The following is a 19,106-nucleotide window of genomic DNA, read 5'->3' on the forward strand; positions in this document are numbered from 1 at the left end:
GTGTAGCTCTCCTTGCGCAAGTCATTATCATTATTCTGAGGATGGGTAGGTTGACAGTAGGTCTATGCGTTGACTTGACAGTTTTAAACACAGATTAGTGTTGTGTTTGCAAGTGGAGTGGAAATCCACTCAGTTTATTTTTCTAATAATTTGATAATATAAATCGCCGAAAAATGGAAGAAAGTGTGGCTCTAGATTCAAGTAACCAAAAAAAGTTTGTGAAATCTATTAGAGGAATCAAGAAATTGATAAAGGTAATGTAAAAAATATATCTTTATATTTTTGAGGTTATCTTATGTTATTAAGTTTTTAACCATTTTTACACTTTCTAGAAAACCGGAAAAGTCCCGAAGCCTGACAAAACTATTAATCCTTCACCGAAAACTAAGAAAAGGCGTACACTCAGGAAGAGAGGCCTAGTTTACTTGTCACATATTCCACATGGGTTTTATGAGGTTAGTTTGTGATTATTTTAATTTCATAACTAAAATGTGTTAATTTGAGCATTATATATTGCAATTGTTTTTGTTTTATTTGATTTTTACTACTAAAGTACAACTTTCATTCATAATTTTTGATATGTTTTTTTTTATTGCCTGAATCTGCAGGTTAGGTATATTCTATGTATGTATTGTAATTCATACTTACTCATAACATAGTTATCACTATCCACAATGTTATTTTTTTCAAGTAAATTTTATTTATAAATGTTATGATTTGTTGGGATAAGATAGACCGAAAAAAATATGACATGATTATAATTTTCAATAAGTACTTAAGTAACCAAGAATTTCTTTCTAGCATGAGATGACGGAATACTTCAAGCAGTTTGGCAAGGTGACCAACTGCAGGGTGATCAGGTCCAAGAAGACGGGAGCCTCAAAGGGATTTGCGTTCATTGAGTTCAGTGAACCCGCCGTCGCACAGATTGTGGCCGAGACCATGAACAACTACCTCATGGGAAAGAGGCTGTTAAAAGGTGAGATGGTGTGAAAAGTTAATTATTCAAATCAGTTTCTGCTCTTTGTGATAAAATTACATAGTTATTTCTTACTTTTTATTTCCATTTGTGTGTTAAATAGAGTTATTAATAAATAAGGTATTCCAAGTGCACAAGCAAAAGACAATCCAATAAGTATCCATAGGGATATACTGAATTGAATATAAAGTATTCTATCCCTTCAAATTTATACCTCCATTAGGTATACAAATATTACAGTAATAATGACTTATAATTTTTATGTTACTCCAGCTGAATGCATACCTCCGGAGAAGCAAAGGCGCCATGCCATGAGGAAGAACTGGAACCAGCAAAATAACCCAGGAAACAACCTGAAACTTAGGTTGAAAAAGGTAGCTGAATCTGAACATAGCCAGGCAGAAATTACTTATGCATTATGAATTAACTGATAAAAAACATAATTATAACATATGTTAAACTTAAAAGTTACAGTATAAGGAGAGAACTGAATGAATGTTCTAAATCTCATTCAACTCCCTATTGGGCTCTCATTATCTTCAGTTGTCTATCCACACCATAGAGCATGTCAGTATAACACGTATAACATGATTATTTTATTTGCAGGCTTTCAATGAAACAAAAACTGATGAACAGGACCTCAAAAAAGCAAGGAAAATACTGACTAAGTATGTATTAAGCATGTCTTTCTTCATTCAAGTATCCATTTCATTGTTATGTACAGTGTATCTACCGCATGTCATACAAACTATTAAAAATGCTCTAATAGAAATCTACTGTTAAAGTTCATCAGTATGTTATAATAACCAGACTATTTTTCCTTATTTCCAGTCTTAACCAGACAAAAAAGAAGCTGATGGCAGCAGGGATAGACTATGACTTCTTCCTGCCAGTGGATGTGCCACAAGAACTAGCAGACAAGGTGGAAGTGAAATCAGAACCAGCAGCAGAGAAACCCAAGGATGCTGCTAAGAAAGACGTAAAAACAAAAGAAACTAAAGTTAAAGAAGTGAAATCGAAAGACACTAAAGTTGCACAAGCTAAGGAAGTCAGTGTAAAGTCTAATGAAAAAGAATCAAAGAAAGCGTCTAAAGTAAAAGAAACAAAGAAAGTGACTAAAGAAGACAAAACAAAAGCTGGACAGAAGGCCCTAGGAGTAAAGAAACCTCTAGAAAGTTTCATAAAAGTGGGAGAGAGTGATTCGGACGGAGACAGTGATGGCTCGCTGGTGTTTGACTCGGATGAGTTTGAGCAGCTACAGGAGTTTGATGAAGAGTTTGAGTCTGGTGATGAAGCATCGGGAAGTGAAGATGATGATGAAGGTTCAGAAGAGGAGAGCAGGTAAGTCATAGTCATGCATTGCTAGTTTGTTTTGTTTTTTAATTTATGCAAGAGTATGGCAAACATGACGGCTGTATGGAAAGGGCTATGTTAGGCGTGTCCCTGCGAGATAGGATTCGTAATGAAGAAATCCGCAGGAGAACTAAAGTTACCAACATAGCCAAAAGGATTAGCACGCTGAAGTGGCAATGGGCTGGCCACGTAGCCCGCATAGCCGACGACCGCTGGAGTACAAAGGTTCTGGAGTGGAGACCCCGTGTCGGCAAACGGCGTGTCGGTCGCCCCCCAACCCGTTGGTCTGATGATCTGCGGAAGGTAGCGGGCAGTAGATGCAGATGGCGGGTGACCGTTTGGGGTGGCGATCGTTAGGAGAGGCCTATGTCCAACAGTGGACTACAGAAGGCTGAGAGAGAGAAGGCTGTATGGCTGCAAATAGCACAGAAAATACTTAATTTAGCTGGCAACTCCTTTCTCCGCCGTTGTCGCTAATCTACATAGTAGTACATAGTACCTACGATAGTAAACCGCTGATTCGAAAACGCCCGGGCAAACATTCTGTGATGAGGAAACGTGTTTGTCTTGGGTCTTGTTGTTGTTGTTTATGTGTACTATTCTATCACTCATCAGCATTCACACCCATACTACAGGCTCTGGCTTGTTTGTGTTCAGGTGGCCTCTTGTGAGATGTCTGCACATAATATTATTAAGTAAGTATTTTGCCTTTACAGTGAAGATGAGTCACCTCCTCCAGCTAAGAAGACAGCAACAAATAAAAAGGGGTCAAAACCTGCGCCCAAACCGCAACCCAAGAAAGAAAAAGCTCCCAAAAGCAAACCCGAGGTCAAAAGGAAAGCTCCTCAAAGTAAGTACTTACTATTATATTTTTTATCACGTTAATGAATTCCCGTTTCTAAATCTAGTCATAGTAAACAATCATACCATACGGTATAAAATAGCCCACCCCTGCATATTATATTCTTATCTTATGTCAACGACAAACTATCAAATTCGCTAAATAATATACACTCACGGGCAATGAAAAAGTTCCAGTCAGAAAAGCACCAAGTAATTCCTAAGCGGAAATCAATGATGCCGTCTTCAATATTAAAGGACCTTTAAAAGCTCACCAGAATATTACCAACTAAAAACGTAAACATTTTGTACAAATATCCCATTAAGGGCCGATTTTTCAATGCCAGGATAAAAGGTCAAATAACTATCTAGCGAATAATTTTATTTGGCTGTTTATCGGCTTGGTAGTTGCTAAACCATTTTTCAATTGTGATTTATTCCATAGGTAACTATCTTACCGATTTTTCTACTTGAACTCTGGAAAGGTGAAACAAGTATATGTAGACACCTAGTGCTAAAGCAGGACAGACTACTATTTTGATTGTCAGAGTCAACTGTCACTGTCAAGCCACAAGCCTCACTGACTGTTTTGTTTGGTTGTTTTCATTTTGGTATTTAAATTTGTTATTTTTGTATCACAATGGTTTCACAAAAAAGAGAGCGTTAAGCGAATTTTAATAATGCTGAAGTTACTGTGTAGTGAGTTTGGTAGATAAATTCAAACATGTCATAGAAAATAAAAAGACCGATGCTGCAACAAATAAAGATAAGGAGACTGCATGGAAGAAATTGAGTTTTCTTTTAACTCCAGTGGTATAACAACAAGTGTCGGCTCGTGGAAAACCCTTAAGTTAAAGTACGAGGGCATCAAAAAAACAATGAAGAAGAAGGCAGGAGATGTACAAAACTGGAGGTGGGCCCTCAAATGCACCTCCATTTATCGATGTAGAAGAAAAGGTGTTAGGCATTTGCTCCAACATTACCATTCAACATATCCTTAATTTAGAATTAAGAAATAAAAACTGAAATAAATAATTATAACACCTATATATGTTTTATTATCAAGTACTGGATGGTTTCTCTCTTTTCTCCTCAGCCTATAGCAGTCCAATACTGGACATTGAAGATCATCCCGCCAAGCCGGAGGGATGTCTTAGATACTTATATATAGCATAGGTTACCTACCTATTAATGATTGAAAATAAATCAACATAATGTTTCTAGTCTGGTGCCTTTCGGCGATGAAATTCTTTTGCATCCCACATGCTGTAATGATCAGGCCTCGTTTTCACGACTCTGACTTTCCTTTCTACTGGACTAATATACTCGTTCATTACTGCCTCTTCTTCGATCGCTAAATCATCAATATCATCGAAAATAAACATTGAAAATGATGATTATTCTCACTTTCTTAATAACCTCAAATGTCAAACAACGTCAAATTATCAATCGAATAAGCACTATCTGGCGGCCCAAGCAGCAGATAGATTTATTCTCCAGGTAACTGAGTTATTGAACGAATAAGTTCTATCTGACGATTGAAAAATTGAATATTTCGCTATCTGTCGAATAAACGCTATCTGTCTGTCTATCTGAGCATTGAAAAATCGGCCCTAAATGTACAAAAAAATTGAGGCCATTTAGTTTCGGAATTTTGTGAGTGGAACTGTTTCTTTGTACGTGAGTGTAAATTCCCAGATTTCGGTAACAGCTCGCTATACTTAGTCCTTGTAAATATGTAAAAGAAATCCCAGATAATCATTTATTTTTAACCAATTTATTATTTTTTGTCGACACTTTCCTAAATAACTATAATTTTCCATCTTCCAGATGCAGCGGTGAATTCCTCAAAGAAGCAGAAGTTTGAAAAGAAAGGAACACAACCCAAAATATTTAAGAAAAAGTAGTTTTAAATAAATACATGTAAGGACTCACTGCTTTGTTTAAATCAAGGAACATACCTACTTTACTATCACTACATGCATACTATAAAACAAAGTCACTTTTTCTGTGCCTTTTTATGCTTGAATTTAATTTTTAAAACCACTCAATGGATTTTGAGTGATTATAGAGGAAAGTTTATGTATAATAAAATCACAGTGTTTCTGTATTTATTTAGCATCAGCATTGCACCCGTGCGAAGCCGGGGCTCGTCGCTAGTGTTAAAATAATAAATTCAGTAGTTCAGCCCGTGTACCGCTAGGTGGCGACTCTCACTTGGCATATTGCTTTCAACTGTTAGAAATCAAACAACGATTTGTAGTACTCGTAGTTACATACATATATTATTGTACTTCTATTCATCTACAACATTCATTTCTGCATAAATTATATATAGGTACTTACATATTTTAAGTAAACAAACATTAAAAAGAATTGCATCATCAAGAGTCTATAAATCTACTTATAGATTCTGTTTTTTACATTGATATGGCGGGATCACAATTTATAAATTGATTCTATTACGTACCCTAACTGAAAAAATATAAAATGAAGACTTCACTTATTATTATGTACTTATAAGAATATTATACCTATTTAATGCTATGGCAAATGGCAATAGCTCAATATTCTATCAGTATTATCTGATGTTTAATGGAATTAAGTAATTATGATCAATAAATAAATCAAGTTTAATGCTGGTTCAAAAACTAGTCAAATTTCCTCAGGTAAAATATTTAGCCACAGTTTAAACAAGCATTAAACATGTTTTTCATCTAGTACACAACATTTATCTTAAAAGCTATCCCCCACACTAGTAAAAAACTGAAAGCGCAAAAGCTTTCAGAAGACTGGGCTAAGATATATCAATGGTGTATTATATTTTTTGTATTATTATAACTTTTTTTTGGCATGTATAACATTAAATGGTGCAATCGACTTTCGGGGCACTAGTTTATGTTTTATCATAGTTTTAAACCAATCATAGCCGTTACTAGTAAGAAGGATAAAAGTAAATCATACCTACAATAGTGTACACAGTACACAAAAGAGAAACTTAAAACCTATTCCGCCTCATCCAAATTGACGACCACCGGTCTCTCATCCTCCTCATCCACGTCCAAACCCGTGAAATCCCACTGCAGCTTATCCGTCAGATTGTCTTTGAACCTCTCGATCATAGTCAACAACCTCCCATCCACTTTACTCACATAAGCTGTACGGAAGAATTCCCTCAGCTTCTTATAAACTAGGTTTTTGTTCATGACGATATCAGCTAGGAATTCCTCGGGCATTTCGTCGATTTGGACCTCGATGGTTCTGATGAAGTGGAAGAATAGCGAGCGGTACTTGTGGATGGCATCGTCGCAGGAACAGAGGAGGATGACCAGCGACTTCCAGTGCTCGAAGGCTTCGAGGGAGTGCCCGATGAGGAAGCACAGGTACGCGAACTGAAGCTCGCCGATTATGTGGAGAGGCCTGGAAAAGTGGAGGGTTGGAGTAATAGAGTCTTAGAAAAATAAGAACGGGTACTTATAGGTAACATAAGAAGTGGAAGATGTTAATGATCATAATTAGACAGTGACCAACTGTTGGAAATAGCACTCTGATGTCTGCGTTCTTTATCCAACTGCTGCATTAGGGTGAGGATGATCCTTTCTTGCACCACTGCTGTTTTAATGTAGCCCTTTTTAGTAGCTGTACAAAAATCAAGTTAACTGAGCTGTTCAAGCGAGCTTCGCTTCGAATAAAAAAAAAACCTGTAGGAATTCCGAGATAAAAAGCCTATGTGTTAATTCAGGGTGTCGGCTAACTCCATACCAAATTTCATTAAAATCGGTTCTGCTGTTTTGACGTGAAAAAGTAACAAACATACATATACACACACTCCCACAACATACTCACAAACTTTCGCATTTATAATATTAGTAGGATTGTAGTAGTAGCGACTCTCCCGCGCCATACTAATTCGCGTTAACCACTACTAAAACGATGCTAAAAACTCGTACTGTGCCTACTGTATTGTCAACTACACTCACTCGTCCTGCTGCGCGATCATGAGCTCGAGCGTGTAGGACTGGTCCAGGCTGTGCTTGGTGACGTCACCGGGCGCCGCGCCCGCCGGGAACCGCTCGCGGGGGATCGCCGTGAACCGGAGGGACGTGCCTGCGAGTACGGGAGAACCAGGATTATGTATCAGATAAGATTATGGAAAGGGATGGCTGGCCATTAAAGCTATTTCTCCATCATTATTTTATTTATTTTTTTCTCAACCTCCAGTGTCCCACTGCTGGGCAAAGGTCTCTCCTTGAACTTTCCACTTATCCCTTTCTTGGGCCTGCTCACACCATTCCGTGCTAAAATTGTCATTATTATTATTACATTAAAATTATGAAACAAAACAAATATTGCTACTGCTTTTGATTTTGGAAGAATAGAATAGAATATATCTTTATTGAACACCACAAATTAAAATATAAAAAAGAGAACTTATAAACTAGGAACAATGAACAATAGGCGACCTTATCGCTTAGAGCGATCTCTTACAGGTAACCTTAAACATAAAGAAATAAAACTAAAGAAAATTTGAGGGCGGTGTACCTACTACCTAACTACTTATAATATAGCTAAATAAACCATACATACTATAGCTACATAAATACTAACATAAGTTACATATTCTAACTAATATACCTACATACCATTATTTACATACATACAAACATACATACATCCTATATATATACAATAAATACCTATATTCATACAACATCTCGAAAGTAGGTAAGTAACTATTGAGACAGATAATGTTTTTTAACAGAATTTTTAAAAACCTGCAGTGATTTAGAGCTACGGATACTTAGAGGCAGAGAGTTCCACAGCTTAATTGCTTGAACCGTAAAAGAGTCGGTATAAAATTTGGTCGAATGCGCAGGATATTCCAGTAGAAGTTGCTGAGATGAACGCATAGGCCTTCCCTGCGCATTCAAACGAAATTCAAACCGTTCCTTTAAGTAGTTTGGTGCACATGGGTTGAAAAGTATTATGGAAGATGATGCATTTGTAAAGTAATAATGGTTTAACTAACATTGGATAATTTTACATTATGTAATGCAATGAATACAAACACATTGAGAGTATTTAGATAGCTTTGATTATATGAAGTTAGATAGTTATCAGTTTTCGCCAGATTTACATTTAAAAGGCAGTTTAACTAACTATTATGAGTAACCACAACAGTCAACAACTTACCAGGAACAGCTTTTAAATCTGGCAGCATAGCATTTTCCCTGTCCTCCTGAGTGACCCTGAGCTTCGGTTTCTTGGCTTCTGACTGTCCCGGCACCGCATCATCACCGGCCTCATCTGGCTCTTTACTGGTAGACTCCTCAGTGGCTTTGGGCTCCTGGTCCGTTGTCTCAGAGTCCTGTGATCCTGACTTCACACCGCGAGGCCTCTCTTCATCCGTCATGGACATCAGTTCTAGTGATGCTCGGATTATGCCGTTCTTTGGTGATAATTTGGCTGCTAGTTCAGCTGGAAGGTTTGTAACATTGTCTTGTCAGTAAGTGTAACATTAAATAGAATATTATGAATACTATAACTGATGTTACTAGGTTCTGCTGAGGTATTAAAACCTAGTGAGAAAAATACAAAACAGCATTAATTTTACCGAAACTGTATCTATCATTCTTGAGGTGAAGTGAGTAAGTTACTATATAACCTATGACATATTATGTCTACCTACAACCTATGCAAACTTTAAATAATCTTTTTACAATCAGTGGAGATTTTTTATAGTGATTAAGCTTTGAGCCTTAATTTATGAATTAAATAAACAAGCGAGTACATTGTTTCATTGTATACAGGCATTATATACCTGTGATTTGAGAACACAGCAGCTTCCACTTCTGCCAGATGTCATACGGGTACGGGCCGAGGTGCCGGTCCAGGTTGAACAGGTTGTCCTTCAGGCGCTGGACACTCTCCTCGCTAATCTCTTCAGTACTCATGTCCTCTGTACTTTTATCCCACATTTTCACCAGAAACTGCTTCTTCTCAAAAAAGTGCATGAATCCAGACCTGAAATGAATAGAAGTTGTAGAAATAAATATTTGGATAAATCACTTATAACACCTTATTTAGTAACTAGCTTGTTTGACCGACCGTATAGGTACATGATAAGATGCTGGTGAAAACAGATGGTAAAGAAACATTCTGGTAATCTACTAAAAGAGCCAAGTAGGTACCCTGCAATAGCTTTTAGTGTTTGTTTTGAATATTATTATGTTAACAAGTACCTCGGTGCGACATCTCCAGTCTTCGTGTTCTTAGCCGAGTAATGGATGTAATGAAGTCCAGGTGGAATCATCTTGATGCCTCGAAAGTCTTCATCAGTGTTCCAGCATTGCATATCGATGCCAAACTCCGTCTCCTGAGGGACTCCAAGGAACACGAACGTTCCTCCGTCGAGCAGAAGTTGCTTCGCTGTTTCCTGGTCCATGGTTGTACGCGGTTTTGATACAAATCAATAGGTAAATATGAAATTAATCAATATGTTTACATTCTTGAACAGGGGAGGCTGTTCAAATGTCAAACAAACACGGCAAAGTCGGCAAGTCATAAAGTTACTCTGTGATGCCACCGTCGCGAACTCAGAATAATAATTTTGTATTGTGGAGTGCGAACTTTATACCGGGTACTAGTGATGTAACGAATGTGTGTTTTTGGACATTCGCGAATGCGAATGCGAATGCGAATATCTGATATCGATATTCGCGAATGCGAATGCGAATGCGAATGCGAATATTCAGTTTGTGTTAAAATTTGGCGTCATTTGTATGATTTGGTGGCATTCTCGTACTGAGGTACGTTCCGTTCTAGGCGTATTCCGAATCAGACTAACCAATACTAGACGCAGTTAAAAAAAAGACTGTGTGCGGTTTCTGAGGACGATTTACACGAAAATTTTAAACGTATTTAAATCTATGGCTGTCTTGCTCTGACACTATACGCTTTTTGTTTGTTTATTTACACTCACGGGCAGTGAAAAAGATCCATTACGAAAACACCAAAATACTCTTCTTATTCTTCTGCAATATTTAAGTTCATTTAACGACGCATCAGAATATTACCAACTAAAAACGTTAATATTTTATTCAAATTTCCTATGAAATTTTTAAAAAAATAGGGGCTATTTGGTGTCTGCATTTTTTAAGTGGAACTGTTTCTTTGCTCGTGAGTGTATGTTTAAGTCTTATGAAACTACAAGGTGGTCCAAAAGAAGTCATCCGATATTGTTTGGCTGTAATTTTTTTCTAAATGAAAAACTTGGATTCTGTTTTTTGATTATGTTTATTTGAATTTTATTGGTAAAGTCTAGAAGATGATATCGACCAAATGGGCGCCGTCACAATTGATTGCCATACAGGCTCCTTTTATGGCATTTCTCATCACTTCAGCGAGAACTTCAGGCGAGAGATTCTCGCACTCGTATCAAATGTTGTCCTTAAGGGCTTCCAGAGACACGGGCTTATTCACATAAACACGGGTCTTCAAAAAACCTTACAAAAACAGTCTCAAATTTTGCAAAGAAAAATGACAGATAAAACGAAAAAAAGGCGTCCCGACCACTGAATAAGTATACACAATTATTCCGCGATCTTGGGGAGTATATCACTCCATGGCTTCTGAACTTGTATTCTGCATTTGGCCTGTCCACCAATATAAAAACAAATTTGAAATTGGCGGCCATTTGTACAAATGAGAGCAACTTCCAATAGGGTGATTACCTACTTTTGGCCCACCTCTATTTCTAAAGTTTTATTACCTACCCAAAAAAACAAACCTACCAAATGATAAAGTAAGACTGGTAATGTGATTAAGAGGGTAACTTGTAATAAAAGGTTATATAGGTACGAATGGATTTTGATTAGGTTAACGTACCATTATTTTAAAATAGTTTTTTTATAATAAGCACTGATATTCGCAAAACATTCGCACGAAATTTTGCGAATGCGAATGCGAATGCGAATATCCAAAAATATGCGAATATTCGCGAATGCGAATGCGAATGCGAATATTCGTTACATCACTACCGGGTACACACAGTGGCAACGAATTAACAGTTTGGCGGTAGTCTGGCAGAAATTTAGCCAACGAATAATATTTAAACTACTTAGGGCGGATTCGGCCAACGTCGAGTAAATTTTACTCTCGAGTAAAGTACCAGTTACTCGCGAGTAAGCAGGATTTTGCATTCTACCAAACCTGAAACCAAGATAACTAGCTTATCCCAAGAATAAAATGTTATACCGCCAAAATTGACCGTGTAACGAGCTTATCCGAGAGTAATTTTGTAATGGCGGCAGCACATCAGCTGATTAGAAAACCGTCATAATGACATATAAACACATCTGTCAAAACATAAACAAAAGTACGTTAAAAGGCAAAGTCTCAGAATAACAACAGCGAATAAAATATTAAAACATAAACAATTTCATACTTTTATAATCCATTCAAACTAAGTTGGCATGTCATTTCTATTGCATGCTTTGGAACGCAGCTATTTTTATTTTAGTTGCATTACAGTTTCGTTCTTCGTTCATTCAATTTAATCATGGTATAACTTGGTAGAATGCAAATGTACTTATCCTAGATATTTACTCGCGTATAATTTTAATTCCGGTATAGTTATTCTCGTGTAACGTGATGTTTGGACGAATCCACCCTTAGGGCGGATTCGGCCAACGTCGAGTAAATTTTACTCTCGAGTAAAGTACCAGTTACTCGCGAGTAAGCAGGATTTTGCATTCTACCAAACCTGAAACCAAGATAACTAGCTTATCCCAAGAATAAAATGTTATACCGCCAAAATTGACCGTGTAACGAGCTTATCCGAGAGTAATTTTGTAATGGCGGCAGCACATCAGCTGATTAGAAAACCGTCATAATGACATATAAACACATCTGTCAAAACATAAACAAAAGTACGTTAAAAGGCAAAGTCTCAGAATAACAACAGCGAATAAAATATTAAAACATAAACAATTTCATACTTTTATAATCCATTCAAACTAAGTTGGCATGTCATTTCTATTGCATGCTTTGGAACGCAGCTATTTTTATTTTAGTTGCATTACAGTTTCGTTCTTCGTTCATTCAATTTAATCATGGTATAACTTGGTAGAATGCAAATGTACTTATCCTAGATATTTACTCGCGTATAATTTTAATTCCGGTATAGTTATTCTCGTGTAACGTGATGTTTGGACGAATCCACCCTAAATGGTCCTTTTACAGAGACCGGCTCGGAGAGGAGAACAGACATGACAAAATAAACCTTATTACAATCACTCAAGGCTCTATTTCTAAAGAGATAAAAATCCAAGTCGGTCTATGTGAACGGACCATAAGGATAGATATCAGCTCTATCATATTGGGAATCCCTCGAACCTCGAATCCTTCACCCTAGACTGAAAGGCCTCAGTCAGCCTCAGTGAGTGTCGTTTGCTACTAAAGAATATGCGCAAAAAAGCAGATATTTCTTACAAATTCCATGTACTTACCTAGTCAGACTTTGCAGGTGTTTTTAAGCTCCTCACTCTATATGTAGGTACTTATAAGACTTTATTTCCTAACAGTGGTCACTTCTAAATGACTCGCTGTTTCTATAACAGTGGCTACCAAGTAATTAATAGTTGTTAGTGATCCGACAATATGAAAATAAAATACATAAATAAATAAAGGATTGCTCTTGCTCTCATCGTGAAATCCTTGCTCCACCTATAATAAAAACCACCCAGGATTTTCATTGTTTTAGCCGAGAGTTTCCGGTCGTTGGTACCTATGAAGAACCTACCTATAGGTAGACCCAAGCCACGGCGCAGCAAAATTCTCACGGCAAAAAAGATCGACTTACTCGTGGAGTGGTGACGCGGCGGCTGAACACTGCAGCACCTCCAGTTTTGTTTTAGCACAGATTTTTTTGCCTAATTATTTTCAACAGGTGACGAATTTCAGTCTCAAGCAGCACTACACACGGCGAGACGGCTGCTCACCGCCAGCGAACGCCGCACTAATGCGACAGCTCGCAATTAGTGAATGAAAACTTGTGAATACGAGCTCAATCATTTTTATACCCAACTTAATTACTAAAACTAACGAACTCTGAATTACCGGCGGAACACACAAAATAAAACCACATTTGATATCTAGGTGGAACGCTGGCTTTGCGGGTAGAAGTCACCAGGGAAATTAGGATGTAAATTATTGTTCACCGTTCCACGAATCTACATTCACGGATTCTTTGTTTTCAACGGTCTAAGGAAGGATACGGGGCCCCGCGGGACCCACCTGCGCGCCACGAAATATATCGAGAAAAGAAACTGATATAAGAATGATAAATCTTCTTACATTGTTCCTATTTTATTCAACCTACAAAGACACCGATTATGTTTTATCCTCGAGAGATATTTGATAGACTGAAAGAGTTCGTATTGAAGGGTAAACTTAGTTTTTATTACACAAATCAGTCCTTTCTCAATTCGAAGCTTTCTTGAGTGACTCCATGCTTTGTGACGATCATAATTTTGACGCAGTCACCGACGTGTATTTGCCTCTCGGCCGCGCTGGTGAACACGTCTTTGATGAGTGAGATAGCTGTCTTCATGGGCATCGGCTCCTCTGAAGCTCCCTTCATGTTGGTCTTCAGGACCTGGTTATCGAGCAGGGGTTGGCTGGCTCCGGAGCCGGCCGCGTAGCACTTGCACCTCTCATAGCTGCCGACAGGGTCGTAGTTGTACACCCATCCCTCTCCCTCACCGTCGAGCCCCACCAACACCGTAGACACGTAGTACGGGAAGAATCGTTTGAAATACAGCATGACTTGCAGCATTTGCGCGAGTGCTGCTATCGACATGGGCTTGTGGTGGTCTTGTTCGTATATTAACATGTTGGTTTTGACAAATTTTACAAGTGAAGTGGCGTCGGCGAAGCAGCCTGTGAGTCCAATAGCGGCTTTGTCGTTGAGCTTGAAGGTCTTCTGCTGGTGTCTGCTGAGGATGTGGAAGCTGTTGGCCAGGCGGGTGTCGGAGGCGATGACGGCGTAGTCCTCACCCGCCACTCCCACCACCAACCCTCCGTTGTCCGTATAGGGGATGAAGCCCTTTGGCCCGTTGGATGACTGGGTATGGAGTGGGTTGAAGTGGTAAAAAGACATACTTAGGTAGTACAAAAACAAAAAATATAAATTAAGTACAATCAATATAAATATAACATAAAATAATAAAATATATCAAAATCAAAATATGATCAAAATATAAAAGCCACAAAAGCAGAATAAAGTATTCTGTGACAGATTTGATTCTTGATATTTTTTCCCTTAAGTACCTAAACTTCTTATTCCAAGCTCTTATCAACATCTTCACTTTCAGTTTCTTTCAGGCTATTATGTTCCGTGGTTTCAACAAACTGGTGGACCAATGGAAGAATTAGAGTTTCGTTCGTTAGGTTACAAGTAACATGCTATAGTTTTTCAATAAAGATGAGTAAAAAAGTGTTACAACTAACACTTTCATTACAACCCTATTAGGTATGTTATTACATTATATTCTTACAACCTACCTAATCGTAAGATCTCCAAATAATACCTGGTCTATTATTAAAAATATACCTACCTTTCTTATAACTTTGACAGTCGAGATAATACCCTTTTATCTATAATAATAATAAATAAATAATAAATAAATAAGTTTATTTGCCAAAAAGAACACAGTTACAATTAATGTACAAACAGTAGGTATATAGGTACAATGGCAGAGAGTCTGCAGTAGAAATATATGGGGTAGTAACCCCTAAACTAGGCAGAGCCTGTAACTTAGGGGATAATATATAAACATTACTATACTTTGTGGAAGTAAAGTTAACATCAAGCTTAACTTCGCAAGTAAACTTACAACTCTTGTAAGTGCCCATCAGTCGGTAACTCTGAAATTTTTCATACGCCTCAACATTACCTAATTCAACACTCAGGCCGGCCACTTACCCCGAGACACGACTCATGAAACACTATTAAAAGTTGTGGCAACTTCGTGAGAGCCCTGGCGTAAGTAGTTAGTGTTGGACAATCTAATATGAAAGGCGAATGGACGGCTGTATAGTGGGTTTTATACCCGCGCCGCGCGTGTGACGAGCTGTCAAGTGTGCGCGGGAAATATTTTCGTATTTTTTGTTGCTTTTTTTGCACATAAAAAAACCATAGAAACTTGGTTGGTCACTTGTTGGTGACGTGACTTTTTTAATATGGAGAATGTTTTTTTTTTCGCCAATTATGTCATTCTGAATTCATTTCTGGGCTTAGTTTTTCTTTCGTTTTTTCGTAGGTATGGGTTTAGTATACCTTTTTTGCAACACCCTGTATTTAGTAACACACATAACTAAAATTATGAAATTAGAATTTATTTCATGTTGTGAGTCTGTAGCTGTGGAGATAAGGCTGTTTGCGCAGCAAACCTTTGCAGCGTTATTGCACTAAGGTCAATCGGGGCCATTGTGCCACAATACTTTGACTTTCATATTCATTTGAACATAACAAACAGACTATACGCCCTATTAAGCTATTACTTGTGATACATATTAGGAAATTTTATCTAGTTTCATATTTTGATGCAATTTTGTAGAATTTTAAATATCTTCTACGTGTAAACGACGTTTCTACAAAAAATGGGATTTTTAGACGCAATAACCCCTAGTGGGGCTAATGCCTCTTTCACTAGTTTTGTGTGCTTGGAAGAGCTTTTTATAAGTTTAAGTAGATATAATGTATAGAATTACTATTAACGTGGCTAATTATTAGCTTGTAAACTAAATACTGCGCTTAGTTTATCGAGCCACACATTTTCCATAATAAGTAGGTAGGTATTTCTAAAAAATCATTGGTAAGTACTACAACTGTATGCAGGATTCGAACCATAGAATAACAATGATTCGAACGCACGATCTTAGGAATGTGAGCCAATACATAAGTACTAAATATGATCATGACGACCGAATGGCTTAGTGGTTAGTGACCCTGACTACTGAGCCGATGGTCCCGGGTTCGATTCCCGGCTGGGGCAGATATTTGTTTAAACACAGATATTTGTTCTCGGTTCTTGGATGTGCCCGTAAAATGGCAATAGGCCCGCCCCCTATTACATTGGGACTAACATATCACTCTGGCGAAAAGTGGGTGCAGCAATGCACCTCTGCCTACCCCGCAAGGGAGTACATTAGTACAAGGCGTGAGTGCGTGTGTGTGTGTATATGTATAAATATGATCATGATCTCAAATAAGTCTCAAACACATCTTAGGAGACGTTCACTTAAGCCAGAAGGTGCATTCTCAATCATTAACTTACCTCACCATAAACGGTCACACCACAACACACTATTCTTTTCCTACCTCAATATAAACCTACCTACCCCAATTTTAGCCCGATAGCTCAGTTTACTAACTAAGCAACACGTAATCTTTCTGCAATGAACAGTTTTAGTTTTCATAAAGGGGAGGGCTTACTAAGTGGCTAGCCACTGCCACCTCTAACCTCGGTTTAACACAATTACACCGTTTAACTACGGTTTACGGGGCTCCGAGGAAACTGTTGCTTGATACGGTTCTTGCTATTCTAATTAAGCAAACACTTGTAGTAGTTGTACAATTCTTACTTGTTTCTGTTTTACACAAGTATACTCTATCACTCCCTTTGTTATTATTCTGAGATCTGGGAATGCCCAGAGCAATGGCTCATTGTCTATGGTTGGCATGTGATTCAAAACGGATATGAATAAATTTTTATGTTCCGTTCCCAATAATGAAAGTTAAGTACTTAATAAGTTTAATAAAGTATTTATAATACCTAATATTGATATCAATAATTATTATTAACATACCAACCTAGTAAAAAAATAATTTATTAAAGTAAATACATTCATATACTTAATTTACAAGGAGATTATTTCCGGCTACCGCCATGTTCGTTTTCTATGCGCTGGAGATTATTAGCGAGTCGTGTTAACTATTAATAAATCTTGTTATTTGTGAATGTTTCATGTCAGAAACAAGTGAATGTTGTGGCATTTATAAATAACTTAGTAATATCAAGTGTTTTTTAACATTGGTGCACCGGATTTGTCAACATTACCTATGAGCATTGAGTATGAATGGTCTGGAGACGAAATAGGCAGACGTTCCCCTCTGCCGAGGTAGGCCAGAAAGGCCCACCGATTTATAAAAACTAGTTGCAGTCAAAATTTTCACTAGACTCAATCTAGTTGGCAAAGCGTTCGTTTCAAAGAAAATGATTTGTTAATATAGGTACTAAAATGACGGCTTTATTTCATAGAATATTCGGATTTCCGGATTTGTTCACAGATTTGATCGCCTTCGGTCATGGTTTATTGTTATTAGCCGTTACCTAGCAACCAATGTCGATAAAAATGCAAAAGTGATGTACCGGTATGCAGATAATATGTATTTATCGACAAAACAGCTATATGCGTAGTCAAACAAATAGCTCATTACTACAAGCACAGAAACACATCTGTTATAGCCTGCTACCTGGACCTTAGCAAGGCTTTCGACCGTGTCTCTCACACTCTGCTCTGGGATAAACTTCGCGAAAGAGGAATGCCGGAGATCCTTGTGAGGGTTCTAGTGAAATGGCACCAACAGCAGACGAACTCCGTGAGATGGAACGGCGAGTACTCCAAACCTGAAAAGCTGTACTGTGGGGTGAGACAGGGAGGATCCAGCTCTCCAGTGATGTTCAACGTGTACATGGATGAGCTGAGCAGCAGGCTGGCGGAGTCCGGTGTTGGCTGCTACATGGATGGACTATGTGTGAACCATGCAAACTACGCAGACGACATGGTGCTCTTGGCGCCCTCGGTATCCGCCATGAGGCTTATGCTAAAAATCTGCGAAGACTATGCAGAATCACACAACATGTTGTCCTCTAACACTCCTGCCGAAAATCCCCCCCTACATCTCAATGGGGCAGCTCTGACAAAGGTCAGCCAAGTTAAATATCTCGGACACCTAATTGACGACAAGCTTCGCGACGAACCCGACATCGAGAGACAGCGGCGGGCTATCAGCGTCAAAGCCAATATGCTGGCGCGCCGCTTCCAGCGCTGCAGCGTGGAGGTGAAGCGCCTGCTGTTCACCACGTTCTGCTACAACCTGTACACGGCTGAGCTCTGGTGCCACTATACGAAGGCAGCATACAACCGAATCCGCGTGCAGTACAACAGTGCATGGCGGATACTGCACCGCCTGCCCCCCTGGTGCAGCGCGTCGGAGATGTTCGCGGCCGGGCGCGTGCACGGCTGGGCGGCGCTGATGCGCCACACCACGGCGGGCGCGGCGGAGCGCCTGCGCCGGTCCTGCAACACCGTGGTGCGCGCGGCCGGCAGCTGGCAGGCGAGCCCCGTCCATGCAGTCTGGACAAGACTACAAAAACACTCATCATGACTGACAACTGGCTCAAACTGACTTATTTTCAATTATTGTGTGATAAATGCATGTAAAATAATGTGTAATATGAAATGAATTATGACTGTATTTAAAGGTAAAATGTAAATTAATTTTATATAATTTAGTAATCTTGCTTTATAAATAATTATTAATGTTAATGTTATTTAATCAAAAATATGGGTTATGACCTGGAACAAATAAATTTATTATTATTATTATTATTATTATTAAATCGCACTTCACGTAACCCTTATTGCTGGGAATTAAAACTCATAATGGCATGTCAAATGGGACATAATCAAGTAAACGGTAAAATTTTCCCCCGCAAAAATTGGCAGACTTTTTTGTATCAACAAAGATCGCTATGACGCTTCCCGAGGGTATAGTGCCACAAACTTATCTGTTCCGGTGAGAGCGAACTAAATTGATCCATATCTCATAACTTACTAATGAATTGTATATTGTAAAAGATTAAAT

The 19,106-nt window shown here is 38.3% G+C and overlaps 3 protein-coding genes across 3 annotated transcripts; 1 reads left to right on the forward strand and 2 right to left on the reverse strand.

Annotated features, from left to right (window-relative positions):
• The first annotated feature begins 81 nt into the window (after positions 1-81).
• On the forward strand, positions 82-5,106 carry LOC105383067 (MKI67 FHA domain-interacting nucleolar phosphoprotein). The gene is made up of 8 exons (XM_048623191.1): positions 82-254; positions 333-455; positions 802-979; positions 1,253-1,353; positions 1,586-1,647; positions 1,811-2,320; positions 3,049-3,182; positions 5,003-5,106. Exons 1-8 carry the CDS (start codon positions 174-176, stop codon positions 5,077-5,079), a joined length of 1,266 nt encoding a protein of 421 aa, XP_048479148.1. The 5' UTR covers positions 82-173; the 3' UTR covers positions 5,080-5,106.
• A 656-nt stretch (positions 5,107-5,762) lies between these two features.
• LOC105392023 (protein AAR2 homolog) lies at positions 5,763-9,719 on the reverse strand. Its single transcript, XM_038108525.2, has 5 exons — positions 9,415-9,719; positions 8,994-9,196; positions 8,366-8,650; positions 7,153-7,279; positions 5,763-6,592 (listed from the first exon to the last, which is right to left on the reverse strand). Exons 1-5 carry the CDS (start codon positions 9,615-9,617, stop codon positions 6,178-6,180), a joined length of 1,233 nt encoding a protein of 410 aa, XP_037964453.2. The 5' UTR covers positions 9,618-9,719; the 3' UTR covers positions 5,763-6,177.
• A 3,924-nt stretch (positions 9,720-13,643) lies between these two features.
• LOC105396513 (proteasome subunit beta type-1) lies at positions 13,644-14,333 on the reverse strand. Its single transcript, XM_038106397.2, has one exon. The coding sequence runs from the start codon at positions 14,331-14,333 to the stop codon at positions 13,644-13,646; it is 690 nt and encodes a 229-aa protein (XP_037962325.2).
• Between the last annotated feature and the right edge of the window lie 4,773 nt (positions 14,334-19,106).

The sequence above is a fragment of the Plutella xylostella genome, chromosome 9 (assembly GCF_932276165.1).
Source record: "Plutella xylostella chromosome 9, ilPluXylo3.1, whole genome shotgun sequence".
Lineage (NCBI taxonomy): Eukaryota > Metazoa > Arthropoda > Insecta > Lepidoptera > Plutellidae > Plutella > Plutella xylostella.

Coding starts and splice junctions, on each gene's coding strand:
- LOC105383067 (XM_048623191.1), top strand. CDS start 174: ATGGAAGAAAGTGTGGCTCTAGATTCAAGTAACCAAAAAAAGTTTGTG. Junction 980..1,252: donor GGGAAAGAGGCTGTTAAAAG/GTGAGATGGTGT, acceptor ATGTTACTCCAG/CTGAATGCATACCTCCGGAG. Junction 1,354..1,585: donor TGAAACTTAGGTTGAAAAAG/GTAGCTGAATCT, acceptor TTTTATTTGCAG/GCTTTCAATGAAACAAAAAC.
- LOC105392023 (XM_038108525.2), bottom strand. CDS start 9,617: ATGGACCAGGAAACAGCGAAGCAACTTCTGCTCGACGGAGGAACGTTC. Junction 8,651..8,993: donor GCTGTGTTCTCAAATCACAG/GTATATAATGCC, acceptor CAAACCTTCCAG/CTGAACTAGCAGCCAAATTA. Junction 6,593..7,152: donor ATGATCGCGCAGCAGGACGA/GTGAGTGTAGTT, acceptor CCACTTTTCCAG/GCCTCTCCACATAATCGGCG.
- LOC105396513 (XM_038106397.2), bottom strand. CDS start 14,333: ATGTCTTTTTACCACTTCAACCCACTCCATACCCAGTCATCCAACGGG.